Raw genomic sequence first — 25033 nt, forward strand, 5'->3', positions numbered from 1 at the left:
GGGAACTGTTCAGTTCCCCCGCCTCCGCCCACCATGCAGGTGACGCATTGAAATGCTGAATTAAAAAATGTAAAGTTAGAACTAAATTATTTAAATGAGCAACAAATTTCTGTGTGAATACAAAAGTGTGTTACTCATTTAAATAATTTACTTTCAACTTAAAAATGTAAAGTTAGTATTTATTAAGCTACGTTATTTAAAAGAGCAATAGAGTTTCTTGCTCGTTCTTCTTGTGATGAGACAGCTTCCCGAATCAGTGGTAGACTAATTCGAGTTAGATTAGAGCAATAAAGATGTGTTGGCGTACATCAGCAAGGGGCCCCTTAAACCTACACCGACTTACAAGTCTGGGGAACTGCTCGGAGTTTCCCCCTCTGCCACAGGATGAAAAAAAAAACTGTTCCCAAGTATGGCACAACGCATAGTAAGTTTTAAGTAGTCTTTGTTATGTATACTTACCCTAGGGGCTTTGATCTGGCCACTCGGGGGTTGTTGCCCCCGGAGTAGATGCCGGGGAAAAGGGGTTCGCCCCGAGGCCCCAACCTTCATCTCCCTAGGGAGGTGCGAAAGACCAGACAAATAGCCACATGATGGACCTTATAAACCTTATAAAAAGAATAACTAACTTTTAAGAAATAAGGATAGTGAAAATAGCACGTAAGTCATCAGCGTGAACGCGTGGAGGTCGACCTGAGATTCCTCGTCTTATGTGTTTCTAACACATTCCAAAATCTGCACATTATGTAAAGAAAATTAGTGAAATTGGATAAAAGGTCATATTCCGCGTATTATGAAGGTATTTACATCATTCAACAATATAGCTTTTTGGGGAAGAGCTGTATATGTACCTACAGGTATATTGGTAGTTTTCTTTGAGAGTAACCAGTTTTTTTTTATTAACTATAAGGCGATCACTCACTATATACCTACCTACCTTTATATTATTATTGAGCCATATAGGATAAATTCAGTACAGATTTTGATCACAGATATAAGATAATATTGTAACAATTCTTTTATCAATTAATTAGTGTTCTTTGATAAAAAAAAGACTTTAATAATTAATTGACAAAAATATGCTCCAGGTGAGGCTCGAACTCACAACCCCGGCATTACTCACACGTACACTGTCTTATAAGTACCGTGCGCTAACCAATTGCGCCACTGGAGCTGTAATCATAAAGGCGAAATTTGCTTTGACTCTCTGTTTGACCGATTGAGTCAAATGACATTCTTTTTTGTTATAATGAAATGTCAAAAGATGTCGAGAATTTTTAATCATACAATTCGTGGTATCTCACAATCTAGATAATAATTTTTATTAATTTTTGGCTTAGTTTAATGGCATTATAATTGGTTGTAAAGCTATTATAAAAATATTACGACACTATATCGTTAGTGAATGAAGGACTGCAGAAAATAAACAAAATGGAAACGTCATCTGTGCAGTGTTGTGGTTCTTGAATTGTATTATTATTTCATAATAATGATACTTTAAAACATTTTGTGGCCGAAAATACCGTTCTAATAGTTATTCGTAGTGGATAGTGCTTATCTAATGAAACTACAATATGAATTGGTTCGACACCTCAGGCTTGACGAGTCTAGCAAAGTCTGCGTTAAAAGAAGCCCAGAAAACCATCGACAAAGCACTGGATATACAAGATGTGAGTGGCGAAGAGGACGAGGATGAGTCTCCGGCTCCCAGCAGTGCAGTTGTCGATAAATCGTCGCCGGAACACAGCAATACGCCTTCCAAGGAAAACTCGGATTTCTTCTCATCCTGGGGCCTAACCGTCAGTGCAGAGAGTACTAAAGATGAACCAATTAAAGATCAGCCTGTGGTCACCGCCAGTCCGTCGAAATCCACGTCACAGAGCGTGTGGGGATCTTTTGCTGGATCATTTTTTGAACAACCCAAAGGTGATGATTCTACTATTATACAACCACCAAAAGCACAGTCTTTGAATTTAATATCCGATATTAAGTATGATAGTCAGGATGATTTGTTTTCTAAAAGTCAACTTGTTATGTCTGACGGTGGAGAGGGGTTGGAGTCTAAATTTAAGGCTAGTAAAGATGAATTCGCTAAAGATGAAGAGAGGCGCAGCTCAACTAAGTCAAATAGGTTATCACTTGTATCGAGCAGAAATAGTTCTGATTCGGTGGAGGTACTTTCACAGAGTTTAAAGACAACCCCTGATTCAGAACCGTCATGTCAATCCATGTCTCAAAGTAGTAGTACAGGCACGAAACACAATTCGGAATCTGTTGAGGTTTTACCCGACAGCCTTCTCAGTCCGAGTTCTATTGAGTGTATTGGTTTTGACAGTTCTCCAAGTGATAAAAATTACAGTTCACCTTCAAACTTGTCCCCAATTGCTGATGAGAGTGACAAGAAGCTGTCTCCTGTTGGTGATAGAAGTGATAGACCAGAAACTGCTGATAGTGTCAGTTTAGTGGCTGACGATGATGAGGATACAATGTCTTACAATTCCATATCGGAATGCACCGCACCAACTGTTCTAGATACAGATGACAAATCAGTCGGTTCCTACCAAAAGACTACAAGACTTGAGCCCCGTAGAGGAGAATACATACATTTAGACCAGTCAGTTATATCTCAGAAAATGCAGATGAGTGAAAACTCCTCGAACGATGGTTCCTGGTCAGATCGGACATTGAATGCTGACAATGATAGTATCACGATGGACACGACATTAGAAGAACATAAGAAAGAAAACGAGCAAGATGACATTCTGATAGAAAAGTTGAGTGACTCATCTTCTTTCTATGATGTGAAAGTTACAGACATGCTGAGGTCTGAAAGTTCAGCATTTGTTAATGTTGAGAAACAACAGTGCTCTACAGACAGTAATGAATCCTCCCAAAAGGAGAGTAGTGTGAAGGAGAGAACTTCTCCAATAAGTTCTGATAGTAAGAGTGATCTAGTCAAGATTGGTTCAGACAGAACATCAGGCCACACGTCTGGTGATGAGTTGGAGACAGCCACGTCATCTGATATTGAAATTATACCCAGTCCAAATGGAGATAATGGACATGGCTTCTGCAGGAATAGCCCAGGAAAGTATGCTTTCAAACAATCCACTTCACCAAACCTTGTGGATTTGGTGCTGGGGAAATCATTGGCCACTAAGGTGCGTGGGCACAATAGAGAGCTATCAGAGGCATCTGTACAGAGTAATACCAGTGATGAGAGTCAAGGGTCAGAGAATGAACGATTGATGCGGCGTCTATGCGAAATGGCGGAAATTTTAGAAGCTAGAGAGAATAAACTGATGGAAGTGAGTCGAAGTAATGCTGACCTTATTGAGAATAATGCAGATTTGAAGAATCAGCTGGAGTCTCTGCTCGCGAAGCATGAAGGGGGTGATATAAACTTGATAACAGAGGATTATACTCAGAGAATGTCAGCATTAGAAAAGAAATTTCAACAAGCCATAAGAGAGAAGGTAATATATTAACACATTATTAGCGGGGCAGGTATTTGTACCAATATTAATAAATATATACTTAATATAAATTTTTTTCCTTGTGTCACTTAAAATTACTTATTTTAAACGGCTACTAATACCTTCCCCAATAAACTTTCACACATACCCATAATATAGGTATATCTAAGTCCAATAATTTTCAATTTTATTTTAGTGCCTTAAAGTCTAGTTTTTCCTTATTTTCGATAGTTGTGGGTAGGATTCCTTGCAGGGTACAAACATTTGTATTCACGAGTATGATTATTTGTATTTTATTTGTATGTAATTACAAAAAAATGTATCTATGTATTTATAATACTTATCTATCCTAACACAAGCTCTGCTTACCTTAGTCACTAAATTGTATATATTTACAAATAATATATCTATGTATTCACAGAGCCATGTAGTAAGGTAGTTCTACTTACCTTACGGGTCTGTGTGAATTGTACTGAGATATTTTTATTTCCATTTCTTTAATTATGTCAAATAGTCTCATTATTCCTCTCTCTCTCTAGGATCAGCTCAGAAAACAATTGGATACATTAAAATCTGAATCATCCTCAAGAAAAAACTCATCAGAGCTGGAGAACGCATTGAAAGAGAAAGATGATATAATAGCCCAGCTTCAGGAAGAAGGCGAGAAACTGGCAAAGCAGCAACTTCAGCACTCTAACATCATCAAGAAGTTAAGAGCTAAGGAGAAGGACAATGAACAGGTCATTAAGAGTCTTAGGTAAGCATAACAAGAGAATGTATATAAATATACTATTATAGTAACTGCTTCCAATAAAGCTAATAGCCCAAGAGCCTATGACGGCCAGACATACGTCTTACTAGTAAATGTGAAAGTTCTATGTGTGTACCAGTACCAGACGCATAATATATAAAAAATTTGAGTTTATAAATTAATAAATTTGAGATGAAATTGTATATACCTTTGTTACCCAATATAAGCTTTTAATGTGTCTGGTAGGATAATGAACCAATAAAACTGTCTGGCAATTAAAGAAAAACAGTTTAATAGTTCTCTGAATAATATATATAAAATTCAGCTTTCATAATATAATGTAAGTATAATTGTAAAATCTTATATTTTGGGGGTGTCTGGTGGGGGGTTGTAACCATACTAAGTGTCTGGCAAGCAAGTTATAATACTGTTACTAACAATATGTAAAAAAATTTTGTTTCATAAGTTAATAAATTTGAAATGAAATTGTAAACATCGTTGTTACCCAATATACGCTTTCAATGTGTCTGGTAGGATAATGAACCAATAAAACTGTCTGGCAATTAAAGAAAAACAGTTTAATAGTTCTCTGAATAATATATATAAAATTCAGCTTTCATTATATAATGTAAGTATAATTGTAGAATTTTATAGTTTGGGGGTGTATCCGGCGGGGGTAGTAACCATACTAAGTGTCTGGGAATGAGCAGCGCAAGTTATAATACTGTTACGAACAATATGTGAAAAAATTGAGTTTCTTTAAATAACGAATTTGATATGAATATTTTTACACCTTTGTTACCTGTTACCTGCCAAAGAACCACGATCCAGGTTTCATGTGTGGAGATCGTTCTTACCTGTGTTGGGGACACACATACAAGAACTTTCACATATATACATATAAATAAAATTGGAGTATCTGTTTGTAATATTGAAATAACCGTTTTTTACATTGAATATAAATACGGTGCATACACCATAATAACATATTTTACATTTTTGTCTGTCTGTTCCGGCTAATCTCTGAAACGGCTGGACCGATTTTGACGGAACTTGTTTTAGCAGTTACCTGATGTAGTAAGGAGTAACTTAGGCTACTTTTATTTTAGAAAAATAAAGTTAAATTCCACGCGGACGAAGTCGCGGGTACAGCTATTTACTAATAATACGAATGTGTGGCCGTCGTGAGCTCTTGCTCTATAATAAATATTATATTTTTGTCCAGAGATAAGATAGCGGATCTAACTGCCGAGATGGATAGATTAAAGCGCTCTATGGCTGCTAAGGAGGAGCTAGAAGTTAATCAAATAAGTGCTGTCCACAATCTAACTACAGCTAATAAGAAATTGGAGATTGACCTAATCGAGGTATGAATCACATATCTCTATTTTTGTTAATGTCACTTGAAAATTATAAAACACTTCCTTTTAAAAAAGCTTACTATAAAATTGAAGAATTCGTTAACGATATTAATGTTTTTATAGAAAAACTTTAAATCCATAGCACTGACAATATTATCTAATTACACTAATAATGAGTGCGTAGCGACTTCTATGTTGATTATCGCAAGCCTCTTACTTGTTATACTGTAATTATTTATATAAAAAAAACATCTATTAAAAAGAGCAACACACAAGTTTCTTGCTCGTTCTTCTTGTGATGAATCTGCATTCCGAATGAGTGGTAGAATCAAAATATGACTATTCAAAAGTGCTTGTAATGAGTTTATTTGAATAAAGATTATTTCTATTTCTATTTGAATAGTAAAGAAGTTGATATTATATCTGAAATTCCTGGTGATTTTGCTGCAATGAGTTTGCTGATTTGTCCTCTTATCTTATCGTCTTGTTCTACCTCTTATTTAATTATTCAACTAGTGTGTATTAACCCTTACCTTCAAGCTAGAGATGTGTCAACTCGAGTTAACTCGAGTTGAATTCTGCCAACTCGAGTTGGAAAAATTCAACTGGTAAATGAATGAATCAAGTGAAAGAGCGATAGCATGATTCTGTCATCAAACCGACAATGACATGAAATTTTCCGATCATTTCATATCATACAATTTTCACTCGTCACAAATTCGCATATTCGTCCGATTATGTTATCATTAAAATGATTATGTGTTCTGTAAGTCCTTCCGCGGCTTTAAAGTGCCATTTCTACTCGCCCTCTATAGTTCGGTGAAGTTTTCAACGCTAGCTGCGCCCAAAAACATTAGATTTGTTCGAAATAATAAAAAAAACTTTTTATTCCAGGTGACTCGAGTCAACTCGAGTTACCTGAATTTTAACTCGAGTTAACTCGAGTCATGTTTATTACGTGTTAGCACATCTCTACTCCAAGCCTTTTTTTTCTTTTTATTCCACCAGCTCCACGTTAGAATTGCGTTTTTTAACTTTTAGGGGTTTTTCGTATTATAACAGTGCAATCGGTTACAGTTGTAGAAATCAGCGCTGATGTCACGTTTCGTAGTAAGTGTGAGATGGCTTTATAAAAATTTTTCGTAAAGAATTCACACCTTTTTAAAATTGTCCGCAAAAGGAAGTATTACACTATGTCGAGTGTCATTCGACAGTGGATCTGTTGGAACAAAATCATTGTCGAGTGATACTCGACATTGAAGTGAAAAGGGTTAAAATATCATTTTAGATTTTGCCAGTTTTAGTTTGTATGCATACATTTTTGTATGAGTCTGCTGTGACCCGCACAATTTGGATGCTATGCTGTATAAATGATAAGTTCGGACTGCTTTCCAATTTGATTTATTGAGTACAGGATGATTAAGGGTGGACTGATACTTGCTTGTGAATATTTGGTGTACTGAAGGGAAAACGGTATGTGAGGTCGTTATATGGACGACCTCACATACCGTTTTCCCTTCGATGGTACGAAATGCTGACGGCTGTTCAGTGACGTACATGCTGCCAGGCGGGAGAAGAAGGAATGGTTATGGTATGACGTGATAAAAGTTAATACTAGTTGGATAGTTAAAGAATGTAAAGTTACAACAATTTAAAGGTGCTTAACGAAAGTTTGGTCTTCTCGTCTCGAGAGAGCATTCCGAATGATCGGTAGATTAAAAAATGTGTATGTATGTGTGTGTGTGTGTCGTGGTACAGACGCGGAGCACGCTGGAAGACACGCAGGCGCGGCTGGAGAGCTCCCGGCAGGCGCTGGAGGCGGCGCGCGGCGAACTCACCGACCTCCAGCGCAGCGCAGCAGACCACCAGCGGCGGGCCGCACGCGCCGCCGCCGCCGCGGACGACGCACGCACGGCCCGGGCCGACGCGGACCGCGCCGCGGCAGACCTGCGGCGGCTGCGGGCCGCGCTGCGGACAGGTATCACACGGGCCGAGCACGAGGCGCCGCAGACCTGCGACGGCTGCGGGCCGCGCTGCGGACAGGTATCACACGGGCCGAGCACGAGGCGCCGCAGACCTGCGACGGCTGCGGGCCGCGCTGCGGACAGGTATCACACGGGCCGAGCACGAGGCGCCGCAGACCTGCGACGGCTGCGGGCCGCGCTGCGGACAGGTATCACACGGGCCGAGCACGAGGCGCCGCAGACCTGCGACGGCTGCGGGCCGCGCTGCGGACAGGTATCACACGGGCCGAGCACGAGGCGCCGCAGACCTGCGACGGCTGCGGGCCGCGCTGCGGACAGGTACACGCGGGCCCACGCGGACCGCGCCGCGGCAGACCTGCGACGGCTGCGGGCCGCGCTGCGGACAGGTACACGCGGGCCCACGCGGACCGCGCCGCGGCAGACCTGCGACGGCTGCGGGCCGCGCTGCGGACAGGTACACGCGGGCCCACGCGGACCGCGCCGCGGCAGACCTGCGACGGCTGCGGGCCGCGCTGCGGACAGGTACACGCGGGCCCACGCGGACCGCGCCGCGGCAAACCTGCGACGGCTGCGGGCCGCGCTGCGGACCGCTACCACACGGGCCGAGGACGAGGACGAGGCATCGCAGACCTGCGCCAAGACGAGCAGCGGAGTGGATGAGATCGGATCGTGTCAGAGCAATCACAAGGATATTTGCACACCCTGTAGGAGAAGGAGGGTGAAGGTTGGGGCTTTGAGGCGTTGGCGCGAAAGTTGGGGGACTTTTTTCCTCAAATCACTCGCGAAATAGTTACCTTAAATATTAAACAAAGTCTTTTGATAGGCGGATTACTGGACTAGTTAAAACTTCATTATTAAAATCGTTACTTATAGTTCTTATTAAATGTTAAGTTACAAACCAGAATCATCCGCGTGATAGATTTTTTTTGGGTGTGTAGAGGAGAAGCAGTGGATAGCGCGAGAGGAGGCGCTGCGGGCGCAGGTGCGGGAGGCGCGCGAGTTGGCGGAGGCGGCAGGGGCGGGGGCGGCGGCGGGGGCGGGCCCCGAGGGGGCGGCGGAGGGCGGGGCGGGGGCGGCGGGGGCGCTGCTGAGTCAGCTGGCGTCGCTGCAGCGCGCCGCCCTCGACAGAGACCGCGCACACGCCGCCGCCACGCGAGACCTCCACCAGAGACTCGGTACGTACTACAATCGTCATCGCGCAACATCAGGAATTCGCGTAGGCGGGGATACCAGTTGCGTCAAACTATATGCCAAAGCAAAGCCATGTACATGTCTCCCCACATAGTCGGTGGTACGTGAACCGAGCCATTCAGCGTGATGGGCGTTGAAGTCACCTAGAATCACGACCTCAGCGGAGGGAATATGTTGGAGCAAAAAATCTGTAGCCAATTGGACGTGTTCAATGAGTCGGTCAGTTTCGGTGTTACCGCTATGAGACCTGTATAAGCATGCATAGATGCGGGGGTGGTCATCGCAATCTATACGCAACCATAAAATGGATAGGTCAGTACCTTCAAGTGTACCAAGACGGCGACAGCAAATTCCTCTCTGACATAAGCGCACACACCGGCCCGTGGAATAAAATGGTGTTCCAATCTATATCCAGGGTAGGTCAGGTACGAAATTTCGTCGGGACAGGATATTTGCGTCTCCGTAAGGAAGAGCAAAGCCGGCCTCGCCGTCTCTAGGTGGTGGTGGACGGCGTTGAGATTGGAATGAATTCCCCTGATGTTGCAAAAACTGAGCAAGGGAAATGCTGATGGAGATTTGCTCGGTTTCCTGTTAGCCAAATTGAGCGGAGTATTGCCCACCTCAGAATACGCAGGGCAGCCTGAGTGTGATCACTATAATGGAAATAAATGAATTGTTTTTCTATCTATCAATACACTTTATTCGCATTTACCGCCACCCAGTAACACCCGCAGCATTCCTATATTATTATTATGAACACTATTTCAACAGCGGAGGCGGAAACTCGAGCGGCCAAGGCGATGGAAAGCGACCGCATGTCGCGCGACGAGAACACGAGCCTGCGCGACCAGCTCGCCGCCGCACAGCTCCGCGCCGCGCTCGCGGCCCGCCTGCAGCCCCAGCTCCTCAGGTACGGCCCGCGCTCCGCCTGCAGCCCCAGCTCCTCAGGTACGGCCCGCGCTCCGCCTGCAGCCCCAGCTCCTCAGGTACGGCCCGCGCTCCGCCTGCAGCCCCAGCTCCTCAGGTACGGCCCGCGCTCCGCCTGCAGCCCCAGCTCCTCAGGTACGGCCCGCGCTCCGCCTGCAGCCCCAGCTCCTCAGGTACGGCCCGCGCTCCGCCTGCAGCCCCAGCTCCTCAGGTACGGCCCGCGCTCCGCCTGCAGCCCCAGCTCCTCAGGTACGGCCCGCGCTCCGCCTGCAGCCCCAGCTCCTCAGGTACGGCCCGCGCTCCGCCTGCAGCCCCAGCTCCTCAGGTACGGCCCGCGCTCCGCCTGCAGCCCCAGCTCCTCAGGTACGGCCCGCGCTCCGCCTGCAGCCCCAGCTCCTCAGGTACGGCCCGCGCTCCGCCTGCAGCCCCAGCTCCTCAGGTACGGGCCGCGCTCCGCCTGCAGCCCCAGCTCCTCAGGTACGGCCCGCGCTCCGCTTGCAGCCCCAGCTCCTCAGGTACGGGCCGCGCTCCGCCTGCAGCCCCAGCTCCTCAGGTACGGCCCGCGCTCCGCCTGCAGCCCCAGCTCCTCAGGTACGGCCCGCGCTCCGCCTGCAGCCCCAGCTCCTCAGGTACGGCCCGCGCTCCGCCTGCAGCCCCAGCTCCTCAGGTACGGGCCGCGCTCCGCCTGCAGCCCCAGCTCCTCAGGTACGGGCCGCGCTCCGCCTGCAGCCCCAGCTCCTCAGGTACGGCCCGCGCTCCGCCTGCAGCCCCAGCTCCTCAGGTACGGCCCGCGCTCCGCCTGCAGCCCCAGCTCCTCAGGTACGGCCCGCGCTCCGCCTGCAGCCCCAGCTCCTCAGGTACGGCCCGCGCTCCGCCTGCAGCCCCAGCTCCTCAGGTACGCGCCGCGCTGACAGGACGCCTCCACTCACACTCTTACTATAGTGAACCTCACGACTGGCACCGCAGCGCAGCAGCAGGCGGCAGTTGATAGTGAAACGACGAGACTGATTTCACCAAATATATCTAAATATATATAACTCAAAGGTGACTGACGTAGTGATCTATCAACGCACAGCCCAAACCACTGGACAGATCGGGCTGAAATTTGACATGAAGACGTAGACATCCGCTAAGTAAGTATTTTGATTAATTCTACCCCCAAAGGGATAAAATAGGGATGAAAGTTTGTATGAAACTTTGTCAATTTTAAACCGATCGGGCTGAGACTTTGCATGCATAAAGCTATTATGACGTAGGCAACCCCTAAGAAAGGATTTTGATAAATTCCACCGTTAAGGGGATAAATTAACACGAGCGAAGCCGCGGGCAAAAGCTAGTTGTCACAATATAATGTGAAACGTGTATTATAGATTTAAAAATGAAAAGTTATAATGTATAAGTATTAATATTTTAATGTAATTAGGCGAATACGACATAGCAAATGAATGAACGAACGACGTGACGGGCCGAGAGCGTGCAGAGAAAAGGGACGTGTCAAAACCACGGACTATGATCAGTCATCGACAATAGTATTGCCATCATTACATAGTATAAAAAACAGTCGCAGTCGCTGTCTGTCCGTCACTATATAGGCTTAAATTTAAAACTACGCAACGGATTTTGACGCGGTTTTATTTAATAGATAGAGTGATTCTAGAGGAAGGTTTATATATATAATACATGTACACCCATGCGAAGCCGGGGCGAGTAGCTAATACCATATAAAATATTCACAATATATTTTTTATCATCGACTAGATTATCCGAGTTATTGTCTCCAGAGTCAATTCCGGGTATAGGAGTACTAGGGTCCTCTAGGTCCCAACCGTCAACCCCTAGAGGGGGAACGGATGACCTGTGTCTGACACAACATTCTCTATATTTTATCTATCTCCTTAATTTATGTAATTCTTAAATACTTTTTCTCGTCTTAATTTAAACTTGCAACACCACATTATTTTTATACAAAGGTACAGTACTATGATTTACACGATAAGTTTTCTTAACTCGATACATTAATGTTAAGATTGTTAAATCTCACTCAAAATAATACTTAGTCGAATATAACCTTTATGTTGTGGAGTAATAACACAATGCTGTCGGTTGAGACGATGTATATTACAGATGATAATGAACTGACAAAACGTACATAAAAAATATTGTTCTTAAGCCCAATTTACACTCAACCCGAGTGAACAGGGAAGTGAGCACGGATACTTCCCATACCATTGGCGCTGCCACTCGCGCTGCCCGGCGCTCCCTCGATTGTCGGTTTTTCGTGCGCGAGTCAATTTGACTGGCAGCGCGAGTGGCAGCGTGTTTTTACATTCAGCCCTCTCGCTGAGTTGTCGCCCGGCAATATTTCCGGCAGCGCGAGTGGCAAGGGAAGCGGCTGAATAGAATAGAAAATTATTTATTAATTTAAGCACTTTGGAATAGTCATAACAATTTGTTTTTTATCTACCACTCGTAAGGCTAAAACGTAACATTATATACTAAATAACAATAGGGAAATGTCAAGTGGAATGACACAGTTTAGACACGGCAGTGCTTAGTAGATAATATTGAGTTTGTCTTACTAGCCATAATTAATTGCAATTATTATATTGATGTATCCAGGTAACTGTGTCCCATACTTTACTTTTTGTTTGCAATGATCACAATATTTAACGGCTTTTGAAAATTCCCTCACCTTATCTTATCAGACAATAACGTGGATACAATGATTATGATCGATTTCAGTAAATGTGAAGAGTTAGAAACGTTAAGAGTGGAGAAGGAGAACGCAGTAGAGGAGCTGCAGGGGAGGCTGCGGGCGGCCGAGGAGGCGGCGGCCGAGCTGCGAGCCGCGCTGGAGGCCGAGCGACTCCAGCTGCAGCGACTCCACCACCAGCTGCAGGCCGAGCGCGACAGGAACGCTCTGATACAGGTCACCACCTGCTTCTACACCTACCCCCGTTCACATTTGAATCGACTTCCACGCGGGAAAGAATGCGCACAAAGCACAAATGTACATAAACAAAGGAAGGACCACGCTCGCCGCGCTCGCGCATTCCTGCGTCCTTGAAACGTACATGCTTTAGCGTCTATTTGTACTAATTAATTGTCATTCCAAAACGATGGATGTCTAACTATAGAGCAAAGATGTAATTATAATAATAATAATAATCTCAGGACAATTAACACAGCGCCATCTAGACCCAAGTGAAGCTAAAGCTTGTGTTATGGATATTAGATAACTGATACAAATACATAGATATATATTTTTTGTAAATATATATAAAGAAATTCTTTAAAATAATATAATTAAATATTTCAATAATTCAAATTTTGGCGCGTTCCGCACTGTTGATTGTAATGAGTGTCAAAGGAAGCTGTCAATAGAAATAACATAAAAATGGATCGTCCAAAAACAAGTGTACGTTATATAAAATATATTATAAAAAGACAGTAATAGTTGAATAATAATTGTAATAAATTTTAAATGTCGTTTCTTTGTTTACAGGTGAGTTATATGTGTGATTCGTTATTTCAGTGTTAAATAATTGTAGTGTTTTAAAATTAAATAAAACATTTCTTTGTTTACAGAGAAACAAATTTTAGTTTATTTTATAAAGAAACCCTGAAAATATCATTATATATTTATCTATGTATTTGTATCAGGTAAAATCAGAAGAGTGTAGAAAGAGAAGAAGAAGAGTGAAGAAAGTGATGTTACATGAAATTTTCGCGAAGACACGCGTGAAAGAGTTGACGAATTACGGTTAAATGCAATCCTTTTTTTGTATTGGCTCGTTTGGGCTATTGTCAGGTGCATGGGCCTGTAGCACTGCAACCTACATAGATCTACTGTGCTCGCCCTTTTTCAAAGTTCGGTACCTAGACCCGTCAGGAACAAGAATTGAAGCATATTCTTAGGAGCGATGGTTTTAATACCTCAGGAAATAGTGTAAATTTTGCAAAGGAGATATTTCCTTTATGCATGAGTGGCTACAAATGTACCCTTACGATTATGCGCTCTGGCGTTCCCACGGTAGGTTGTGCGTGGAAGAATTTGTCGTGTAAAGGTAGGTATTGTTCATGTTGAAGTATCGCATGTCATTCGAGCACAGCTGCGCGCTAATTGCTAGCTCAACGTGAAAACCACCGTTAAAGTAGTTTATGAGATCATTGCTCATAAACTTATATAGCAGTAAAAATAATGTAATAATTATTGTTTTTGGGGCTCTATTATGTTGATGAAGCATGAAATTAACAAATTAATTACATTTAATTACAGGAGCAGATGTCAGCGCGTGGTGATGTATCGCCGTCGCAGTCCGTCGCTTCGGACTCCTTCTCTAACCCCCTGTGGCACTTGGTGAGTTGATTGTACATATTCTTTTAATGAATCATGTAAGCTCAAAAGGTCTTCCGATTATATTCCTAAAAGTATTTTAAAAAATGTGTTCATGAACAGAAATATTGTTCGAGTGTGAAACTTAAGAATGTTCTAAATTTAAAATTTCCATTTTATAGGGTGGTCTGTATTTTTTTGTTTTCTGTACATTTTTATAGTAAAGAGACAAACTATTGATTTTTTTTTTAATAAGTTATGAACACTCCTCTCTGGAGAGGTTTGGGCCAAAATTGCCGTCACTACAGAAAGAGGGATATTAGCACGGCCCGTGTATTATGCGTCCCCAGTACTGTCATCCGCATAATAATGAATGTTAACTGTGGTTAACAAATCATTGATGTGCAGCTGAAATAAAGTCGGGGAGAGAACAGGACCTTGTAGAACGCCAGCGTTCCAGAAGGATGTGGTGCTAGTTGTTCTCCAATTTTGCGGGCGAAGTCGAATTTGGCTATTACCCTGTTACTAAACCTGGAACGTTGGAACGAGCCGTGGATCAAACCTGATAAGCAGTTTGTTTAGTTTGTCTGCTTTCTCTGCATGACCTATTAAACCACGGTCGCCTTTTCGCCCCTGAAGCACCCAACAGATTTGGAATGAAACATTCCATACCCATAAGTATGACTTCAGTAACGGTGGCTGTACGTCTTTTGATGCGAAGAGGTACTGCTTCCATGGGTACGATATGTAAAATTCTCGCAATCTGTTCCATTTTGCTGGCTTATAATACCACATGAGACGTTGACGAGGAGGTCGGGGTCTCGTGCACGGCTATTATAGTGCGATGAAGGTATCGAAGTAACCAGAGATCGTGTGCACACAGGAGGAGGGTAGCGGCACGCCACCTGTAGGTGGTGGGGGTGCGGGGGGCGGTGCGGGGGTGGCGGGCGGCGGCGTGGTGGGCGAGGAGCAGGCGCTGGCCGCGCTCACACGACGCGACGGGGAGCTGCGGCAGCTGGCGGCCACCCTGCACCAGCTGGCGGCCGAGCGAGCCCACCTGCGGCGACACGCCGCCCGCCTGCAGGCGCGGCTCGACGACTACCAGGTGCGGCCTGCCCCCACACTGCACCAGCTGCACCAGCTGGAGGCCACCCTGCACCAGCTGGCGGCCGAGCGAGCCCACCTGCGGCGACACGCCGCCCGCCTGCAGGCGCGGCTCGACGACTACCAGGTGCGGCCTGCCCCCACACTGCACCAGCTGCACCAGCTGGAGGCCACCCTGCACCAGCTGGCGGCCGAGCGAGCCCACCTGCGGCGACACGCCGCCCGCCTGCAGGCGCGGCTCGACGACTACCAGGTGCGGCCTGCCCCCACACTGCACCAGCTGCACCAGCTGGAGGCCACCCTGCACCAGCTGGCGGCCGAGCGAGCCCACCTGCGGCGACACGCCGCCCGCCTGCAGGCGCGGCTCGACGACTACCAGGTGCGGCCTGCCCCCACACTGCACCAGCTGCACCAGCTGGAGGCCACCCTGCACCAGCTGGCGGCCGAGCGAGCCCACCTGCGGCGACACGCCGCCCGCCTGCAGGCGCGGCTCGACGACTACCAGGTGCGGCCTGCCCCCACACTACACCAGCTGCACCAGCTGGCGGCGACTTAGCTCCAGCAGCCGGCGTTCCTGCATTTGCTGCCGACATCTCTGCATCAGCTGGCGACATGGAGCTGTGCTCCATTTGTCGACATCCCTGTAAATGCTGACGGCGTTTTCTGTCCTCGGCTAGCGCTACAGTTTTTGTAATTATTTTCTATTCTATGAAACACATTTACAGTCAGAACTAATAATATATTTTATCCATTTATTACAGAGCGTTCAGGAACAGTATGACGCCCTACTACAGATGTACGGAGAGAAAGAGGAGCAGATGGAGGAGTTAAAGCTAGATTTACAGGTCCGTACTTTTTTTATCTGTTTACTTGTTTCATGTGTTTGTATTGGCATTGCCGACATATGGCACTTTATTTCTCAGGACCAAGTTTAACACTTGGCCAAGCTAATGAAATATATTTGATCATTCTTAGCTTGGTCAAGTGCTAAACTTGTCCAAGATAATGTAGTATACTTGATTATTCTTAGTTAGGACAGGTGCTAAACTTGTCCAATATAATGCAACATACATGATGATTCATAGCTTGAAGAAGTGCTAAATTTGTCCAGTACAATGTAGCATACATGATTATTCTTAGCTTGGACAAGTGCTAAACTTGTTCAAGATAATGTAGAATACCCTCTTTCTTTCTTTCACGAGCAAATCGGTCTTCACGCAGGAAATAATGTCCATGTAAATGTAGACAAATAGAACGAGAAATACCGGGGTATCAAACCTCTAAGACACCACGCTCATAACAACAATTGTCGTTAATTTTTACCATCGGTATGTTTGTCTAACACACTATTCATTAACAGGACGTGACGCAGCTGTACAAAGCGCAGCTGGACGAGTTGATCGCACTGAAGAAGAAGGTCTGCACCCGATAGCCTCCGGAGCCCTGCTTCCGCTGCAGCAGGCGTTTCTGGCTCTAACTTCACTCCCTTACCACTCTACTACCTCTAGTACCCAGTGAAGAATGCGTGGGCCAATAAGTTATATCGCAGTGTCGTAACATCCAAAAATAGGTACCATAGACAATTTCGTTCAATTTCCATTAGATATACACACGCTAAGAGAAATAAGAACAATTAATTCAAAATGTATGTGCAATTTCGTTTAATAAAATCAAAATATAGAATAGATTGAAAAATGAAACCGGTATATATATAGAAATGAATATTAACATATAAAAATGAGATTAATGTTAACAAGTGCTAGAAGTTATATATTCCTCGCTAGTTGCTTTGACTTTAAAATACAGATTTAGAAAAATTGTAAAAAAATGTATATTTTTATATATAGTTCGCTAAAGCAGGCGGCAAATGGATTTTGTTAGAATGGCAATATTATTTTTTTTTATATAGATAAATCATGCCAGATCCGCTTAAGTAGGCAGAGAGACCCTAGTGCCATTAGCTATCAATCCTTACACATAATTCTTGCTTAAATCTAAAATATAAAACATAAATATATTAATAAATAATGTCATAAAACTTTACATTCTTCATGCTACAAACAACTGCCATATTAATAATCATCGACAATGATATGGAATAATCATAAAGATTTTCAAGAAAAAACCTCTAACAGATTTAGACATAGCTCGCTCTTATACCTACATCTCGTTCAGTGGCGTAACAATAAGATGGCGGAGCGGGACCTCGAGGACCCGGACTGATTGGTTGATTAATTTGTAATGCCCCATCTCACACATTTAAGAAACCTCAACAGCATATCACAAATCACCATGTGAATAGAAATATGTTAGAGTAAGATTGTAAACACTCGTAGCTGTTTCTTTGACCGTTGTTCGCCACTAATCAAAGGGAATGGGCCTCAAAATCTTGAGATGTTTGGAGTGTGCGATAACAAATAGTATCTTAAAAATAGAATGTAAAAAGAAATAGCATAATCAAGAAAAAAATCTATTTAAAAATAGTATATCGACATTATTCTAATAAGGCTCAAGATTTTGAGGTGTTTGGAGTGTTTGCAATAACAAATAGTATATTAAAACATAGAATATAAAAAAAATTGAATGTTCAAGAAAAAAATCTATTTAAAAATAGTCCATGGAAATTCACAACAGAATTCTGTTTCATCTTTATTCTGATAAGGCTCAAGATTTTAAATGTTTGGAGTGTTTGCTATAACAAATATGATCTTAAAAATAGAATATAAATAATAATAGAACATTCAAGAAAAAAATCTATTTGAAAATAGTACATCGACATTATTCTGATAAGGATCAAGATTTTGAGATGTTTGGAGTGTTTGCGATCGCAAACAGTGTCTTAAAAAATAGAATATAAGAAACTTAGAATGTTCAAGAACAAAAATCTATTTGAAAATAGTACATCGACATTATTCTGTTTAATCTTTATTCTGATAAGCCTCAAGATTTTGACGTGCATTCACATGTTTGTGACTGTTTGAATGTTTATTGAGGTTTAGTGTCTGTGGCAAATGTTGTGTGCAATTGGCAGTGTCAATTGTAGCATTATATTGACTGAAATTGTAATTAAAGATTACGAAGCTTGTTTAAATGAAGAGTGGACTCCATCCCATGAATTTGCCCGCGGTACAGTTTTTTTTTATGGATGATAATGAAATGGTACACCTGTCTGCGCTAACGGTTTACGGTGGCGAGGCACCAGTGGAGGATGATAAGATGAGCATTAGGTCAGGTCAGTTAGCCCATCGTGACAAATTCACAAAGAATTTAACACTATGGTTTCCAGGGGGAACTGCGTGGAGGTCTACCTGACATGGTATCAGTCCATATTACTCACAATCCCCTTTTCCCCCCAAAATAGTACAGTTACGCCACTGATCTCATTTTTGTTTATCATAATTCATATCTTTTCTATGAGTGTAAGAAAGATTTATTGCACAGTATACAAGATTATGTCAAACCAAAACTCAGAGATAATTAAAAATCAGATAATAGAGAAATATTGGTATATGCTAAATGCACTTAGAATCCATATCGATATACATACATAAAAATTGTACTAGTGCTAAACCGAGCGAGAATTGTTATTAGTACAAAAAAATATTTCATTATTGATCTTTGGGTTGATGTAAATACCTCTTACATTTAACTGTGTAAACAAATATAAGTTAATATTATAACCCCCTTATTTATAAAAAAAATAAATGTTTACAGACTCGTAACTTATTTTATAATAGCTAATTTAGCGAAGAAAGCTGAAAGACAAAACTGGTAAAAAAATTATGATAAAGAAATGACTTTTGAAAATTATACAGCCGTCAGCATTTTACACCGCTCCGCGTCCATATAACGCCCACACATACCATTTTCCCTTCAGTACACCAAATACTCACAAGCAAGCATCAGTCCACACTCAATCATCGTGTACTCAATATATCAAAAGCAGCCCGGACTTATCATTTATACATCATAGCATCCAGATTGTGTGGGTCACAGCAGACTCATACATCTTTATGGTCCTTCGAGTCGGATTCCCTTTTAATTTGGGTTTTGACATTGTACTTTTATTTTGTCTGAACTATTTTCTTGATGAAATTAAACGTTTATCATGATCATTAGCAACAAGAAAATTCCAATTCCGTATATAAAATGAGTCTGTACGTTTATAATTTTTATATATAAGGGAGATGGATAAAGTTCCTCGTAGAAAGAAAACTATTATATTACTCTTATTAATGTAAAAATATGTTTATTATATGAAACAAGGTAGGGCCGGTGTCTGGGAACTCGTTATTTGGTGCTCTGATAGTTATCCCTTTCTTTCACATTAGAAATTTTTAATCTTCGCTATTGAATATAATGTTTCGATTCTATATAAATAATGAATTGTATGTTAATGATTGTATTATATGATTGAATAGTATTTTATTTAGTGTTACGGTCTTGTACAGTGTATTATTGTATATTGAAATGAAATATATTTTACGCAATCGATCCATACAAGTATGTAGAGCCGGCAAAGTAATAATCATATACTGGTTATATTTCCATAGTCGTTGGTGAACTTAGTATAAATAAATATTGTAAACGTCAAAACAAATATTAAAATTAAAATATGCAATGAGTTACACAACTGCCAGTGTTTGTTTTTCTTTCAATGGCATAAATACAAATTTTCTTTCCAATTCGCATACGAAATAATCTGAATCTTGTTACATACTACCAGGAGTCCATAACCACTTAAGTTTTTTTTACTTTACTTTTTTTAAAGGAGGAAAAATTAAATTGATAATTATACCAAAGTACTTGAAACACGCTTGTATTGGCTACATTTTAACGTTTACTTTCAAATATTGTCCAACAATAGTTCGTGACTATAGTTAAACTAAGAAACGAATTTTGGAAGTCATGATTCAGAAATCTAGTTTCATAATTCGCTGGAAGGAACACTAGCTAGACTGACATCCATGATACTTATAAATCAATCATAACGACAGAGAACGGCATATTTGGTAGTAAGAAGTAGCCTACATAAAGTCTAACATTGTAACATATGTAGGTAGTTAATATTCAGGCACCCTCCCCTGGAAACCATTTCAGGTTTGTTACAACGTAAGATATTGACTTTTATTGACTTTTATTTTTCCTCCTTTAAAAAATCAACTAGTTACTAGGATGACATAAGCTAATGAAAGTATCTAACTATAAATGAGATGTGACGTATGCGATGCTACTATTGTTTCTATCCCTTTTCATCTTATTACCTCTGTTAATACACTACTATCCAGGTGCGAAAGAGACAGAGAGACAGATAGTATTATGTACCAGGTTCACATAAATCCAAAGTAGTAGCAATCCGAAATAGCAGTCATTTTTAATGTTATTTATGACGTATGGGGAGCTACTATAGTTTCTGTCCCTTTTCATCTTTCTGTCTCTCTTAACACTACTAAGAGATTGTACTAGGTTCACATAAATTCAAAGTCCGAAGTAGTAGCAATCCGAAATAGCAGTCATTTTTATTTAATGTTATTATATCATGTACTAATTTGTACCAGGCTTGCATAAATTATTTGAAGATCATAAGTTTGTAATAAACGAAAGTAAATATTTTTAAACAGTATTTAAAGTAGGTAGATAAAAAAAGACGTTTGCTACCCGGCTTCGACACCAAAGAACATCAAATCAAAATTGGTCGTGAATTAAAAAAGATGTACTTGTTATAGACCAAAGTGTAGAAGTATATTTCATTCAATTTGGTTTTGAGATTCGTTGAATATTGACGTTGTAGTGTATGTAAATAGCTTATTTTGTGATATGGCCATAACTAAATTTGGAATTATAGAAAACGTTATCTCAAGAAAGAAACGGGCGTGCTGTCCTTGTTATTTTATTTTTAAAATGTATTTACTTTGTGTATGTATGATTTTAAGTCACAATATATTCAAAATATAAAACAAAGTTGTTTCATTCTTCTAATTATTGCAATCATTTATTTAATGCCCAACTTACACTCAGCCCGAGTGGGCAGGAAAATGAGCAGCGCGAGAGTGTAACACTTCCCATGCCATTGGCGCTGCCACTCGCGCTGCCGGCGCTCCCTCGATTGTCCCTTTTTCGTACGCGAGTCAAAGGACTGGCAGCGCGAGTGGCAGCGTGTGTTTACATTCAGCCCTCTCGCTCAGTTGTCGCCCGGCAATATTTCCGGCGCGAGTGGCAGGGACAGCGGCTGAATGTAAACATAGCATAGTAAACACGCAAGTTTGATTTCTTTGAGTGTTTGCGAAAACAAATAATATCTTAAAAAATAAAAAGAAATCTGTTTAAAAACAGAATATCGATATAATTCCGTTTCTTTTTATAAATATAGCATTCTTCTCGAACGTTCCGCGGCGACACCAATAAATATATGTAGTGTACAAAATGATTCTATCATTATTTTATTTTATTACAAGCACTGCAGTATTCCTCGACATAAATAATTAAAAAAAGAATAACATAGAGAATAAAAGAAAATTGAACCAATCGTCCCTATTGCGTCAGCATCTGCACTGAAAAGTACTTGCTATCGGAGATGATCTGAATCTTGTTACATACTATCAGGAAACCATAGATTATTATTAGTATTTAGGAGATTCTTTTGATTATTTCTTCTTCAGATAATATAATTGATTGGACTGTTAATTATTAGAAACATTCACAGTAAACTGAAATTATATTCCAATAACATAAGCTAATGGTGTCATTAGCTTATGTCACCCTAGTAATTGGAATATAATTTCAGTTTACGTGAATGTTTCTAATAATATTATTGCTTATCTGAAGAAGAAACAATCAGAAGAATCTACTAGGGTGACATAAGCTAATGAAGGTGTCTGACTATAAATTAGGTGTAACGTATAGCTGGCTACTGTTGTTTCTATCCTTTTTATTTTATATCTCTCTTTTTATCAATACACTGCTATCTAGGTGCGATAGAGATAGTGCTACTATTTACCAGGTTCACATAAAACAAAGAATTCCGAAGTGGTAGCAATTGCAAATAGCAGTTATTTTAAATATTGTTACTACTATACCCACAGGTGCGATAGAGATAATGTTATTATGTACTAGGTTCACATAAAACGATGAAGTCCCAAGTGGTAGCAATTGCAAATAGCAGTCATTTTAAATATTGTCACTATACCTACACGTACATTCAAAAGCCCTTATATCGGGCTACTCGAACATATACTCTAATAGACTATTGCTATTGAGTAAAAACAACATGCATGATAACTAGGGCCCTCACAGGACACTGCAAATTAAACAAGCATATGGCAAACCTACGCCTATGCACAAAAACACTCTGCAGATTTCGCTAAACTGAAGAGGAAACGCCCCTACACATCCTATGTGGTTGTAGTCCACTCATGCATAAACGAAATATCTTTGGAAAGTTTACACTCTTTCCCGAGGAGATAAAAACCATCGCTCCTAAGAATATCCTTCTATTCTTGTCCCTGACGGGTACAGGCAGGGGGGAAAAGGATTGTTAGTAATGTGGACCCACTGCTAGCAATGTACCAGGTTGACCTCCACGCGGTTCCCCCTGGAAACTATCGTGATAAATTCCTGGCGAATTTTATACGATGGACTAACTGACCTGACCTCGTCTTCATCTTGTCATCCTCCATTGGTGCCCCGCCAGCGTAAATCGCTAGCGTAGGCGGGTGCACCATTACATTATCATCCCTAAAAAAAATAAAAAATAGGGCGAGCACAATAGATCTATGTAGGTCGCAGAGCTACAGGTCCAAGCACCTGACAATAGCCCAAACATTCCAATAGAAGGTTTTTGTGAATTTTCTAGCAGGATAATCAAAATTGTGCCTATAGCGTCAGCGGAAATAAATAAGAGTAAGAGGTATACAAATAAAACAACAAGTTTGACATACACCATTTATTAATATTAAAATGAATGAAATTACAAACACACCGACAGTGAACACAACAAGTATATATGTATATATAGACTGTATCCAGTCTCGTCAATTATATTATCTTATGGTAAAATGATTGATAGCAATTTGAAGAATTACGTTTGAAAACATTACTTTATCTTGACTTTTCATAGACCTAATAGGCTCAAATACCAATTCTATAATATTTAATTCCCCTATTAGTTCTATAGGAATTTTATTCTATTTTACAGTTCTACGCAGGTTTGAGAAACAATGCAGTATATAATTTAATATTATTATATGGGGAATATATCTGTACAAACATTCAAATGTACTCAGGAGCGGATCTACCTAAGGGCTTTTGGGCTGCTGCCTAGGGCCCCGAGGATATAAAGGGCCTCCAGTCCCCACTGAAACGATATTTAGAATATAAAAAAATAGCTAGAATGTTAAAAAATTATCATTAGGTTGGCAACCCTGAGATTTATCAACCAATCCAAAGGAACGGGAAATTTCTGGTCGCTTATTTTTGGTCAGTGTATTTTTTTAGTTGAGTAATATAATCAGGTAGGGCCCTAAGTATATTTAGCCCAGGGCCCTACAAAATGACGATCCGCCCCTGAATGTACTAAAGTTGATAATAGACAACGAATAGTTATAATATAAGTACTATATCTGCACCTACATATACGATTACATGTTCAAATGTTTGTTAAATATGTTAAACATGAAAGTGAGCCACAGTATTGTTATAAAGTCGTACATAAACAGGCTTCAATTTTCAAGGCAAAAATTTACTGAGATAAAATTGAAATGTTAAACAATATAAAAAAATTAAAGTGTCTTTTTAATTTGTATTTATTTAATATAATATACCTTGAAATTTTTCAAAATACATCACATTTGATTTTAGAACTGAAATTGATTATACAAATCCATACACTTGGATCCACTGTCAAACTCATACAAAAGCTTAGGGACGATATAGAATTAATTTTGAAGCACATACATACACATTCACACGTGGGATATATCAATGCGGGTACATATACATATATATCTATGTATGTAATGGACTTATCTCTTGTAAACGTAGACAGTACGAGAACTTATTTTGGTATTAATGTAAATTGGACTCTATTCTCTACATTTAGGGTCTCATCTGGATCGTTACGTGTAGAGCCAGCCGAGAGTACTAAAGTAGCCAGCCAAGCTCCTCCAATAATCGCATATGAACGGTAATAATATAAACTCTTTCAATGCAGTATATAAATTTAAATGTTACAACAATATCCATACAGTTATAACCCTAGCTAGCAATGTACCAAGTCATATTACCTTCAACACGGTTCTTGGAAACCATCGTGGTAAATTGTCATTTGTCAAGATGGGGTAACTGACCTGACTTCATGCGCATTATCATCCTCTACTAGTGCCCCCGAAAACAATCCAAAAAATCTGATGTCCTATAAGTACTACAATCATAAAATTAAAACTTGAACGACCACCAGATGGCGCTATTCATAAAACAATTGAAAACTACGTCTTTCAGTAAATATATCTACATAAATAATCCTGAACTACAGTATATACTCATCCAAGATGTATGTAAAATTACTGTTTCTATATTATTATATTAAATAGACATACAGTTTTACATTGAGAGTAGCAATGAGAAGATAATCTATGACAACAATTTGTATTATATCCATATTTAATCTTAAAATACTTTATATAACTCTAGAATATCAATAGCATCAATTATAAAAATGACTTCGGCGATAAACAATCAGAAATTGTTGAATTTTTAAACTTTCTACATTTTTTTAGGACATTACGTTCAGAAATAATCTTTTTTATATAATACTCGGTTATGCGGAGGAATGAGGACCATGTCTTATGGAAAGTGTATAATATGAATGTGGATGGATGTAAAGGGTGGGGACGCCCTAAGAAAAGATG

At 40.9% G+C, this 25033-nt stretch overlaps 1 protein-coding gene and 1 non-coding gene across 2 annotated transcripts; one reads left to right on the top strand and one right to left on the bottom strand.

Annotated features, from left to right (window-relative positions):
* Window positions 1-1077: 1077 nt before the first annotated feature.
* Trnai-uau (transfer RNA isoleucine (anticodon UAU)) lies at window positions 1078-1171 on the bottom strand. The gene is made up of 2 exons: window positions 1134-1171; window positions 1078-1113 (listed from the first exon to the last, which is right to left on the bottom strand). It is a non-coding gene; the product is annotated as a tRNA-Ile (tRNA).
* A 228-nt stretch (window positions 1172-1399) lies between these two features.
* LOC131851512 (TATA element modulatory factor) lies at window positions 1400-16694 on the top strand. The gene is made up of 11 exons (XM_059202020.1): window positions 1400-3473; window positions 4013-4230; window positions 5450-5591; window positions 7344-7563; window positions 8509-8745; window positions 9533-9671; window positions 12431-12617; window positions 13968-14048; window positions 14908-15633; window positions 15890-15973; window positions 16489-16694. Exons 1-11 carry the CDS (start codon window positions 1572-1574, stop codon window positions 16558-16560), a joined length of 4008 nt encoding a protein of 1335 aa, XP_059058003.1. The 5' UTR covers window positions 1400-1571; the 3' UTR covers window positions 16561-16694.
* Window positions 16695-25033: the final 8339 nt, after the last annotated feature.

The sequence above is a fragment of the Achroia grisella genome, unplaced genomic scaffold (genome assembly GCF_030625045.1).
Source record: "Achroia grisella isolate CSIRO2021 unplaced genomic scaffold, CSIRO_AGI_Agris_v1 utg784, whole genome shotgun sequence".
Lineage (NCBI taxonomy): Eukaryota > Metazoa > Arthropoda > Insecta > Lepidoptera > Pyralidae > Achroia > Achroia grisella.

Excerpts from the sequence above, each read along its gene's own strand:
- LOC131851512 (XM_059202020.1), top strand. The coding sequence starts at position 1,572 with ATGAATTGGTTCGACACCTCAGGCTTGACGAGTCTAGCAAAGTCTGCG. Across the intron at positions 5,592-7,343 it reads TGGAGATTGACCTAATCGAG|ACGCGGAGCACGCTGGAAGA; the intron begins GTATGAATCACA and ends GTCGTGGTACAG. Across the intron at positions 12,618-13,967 it reads ACAGGAACGCTCTGATACAG|GAGCAGATGTCAGCGCGTGG; the intron begins GTCACCACCTGC and ends ATTTAATTACAG.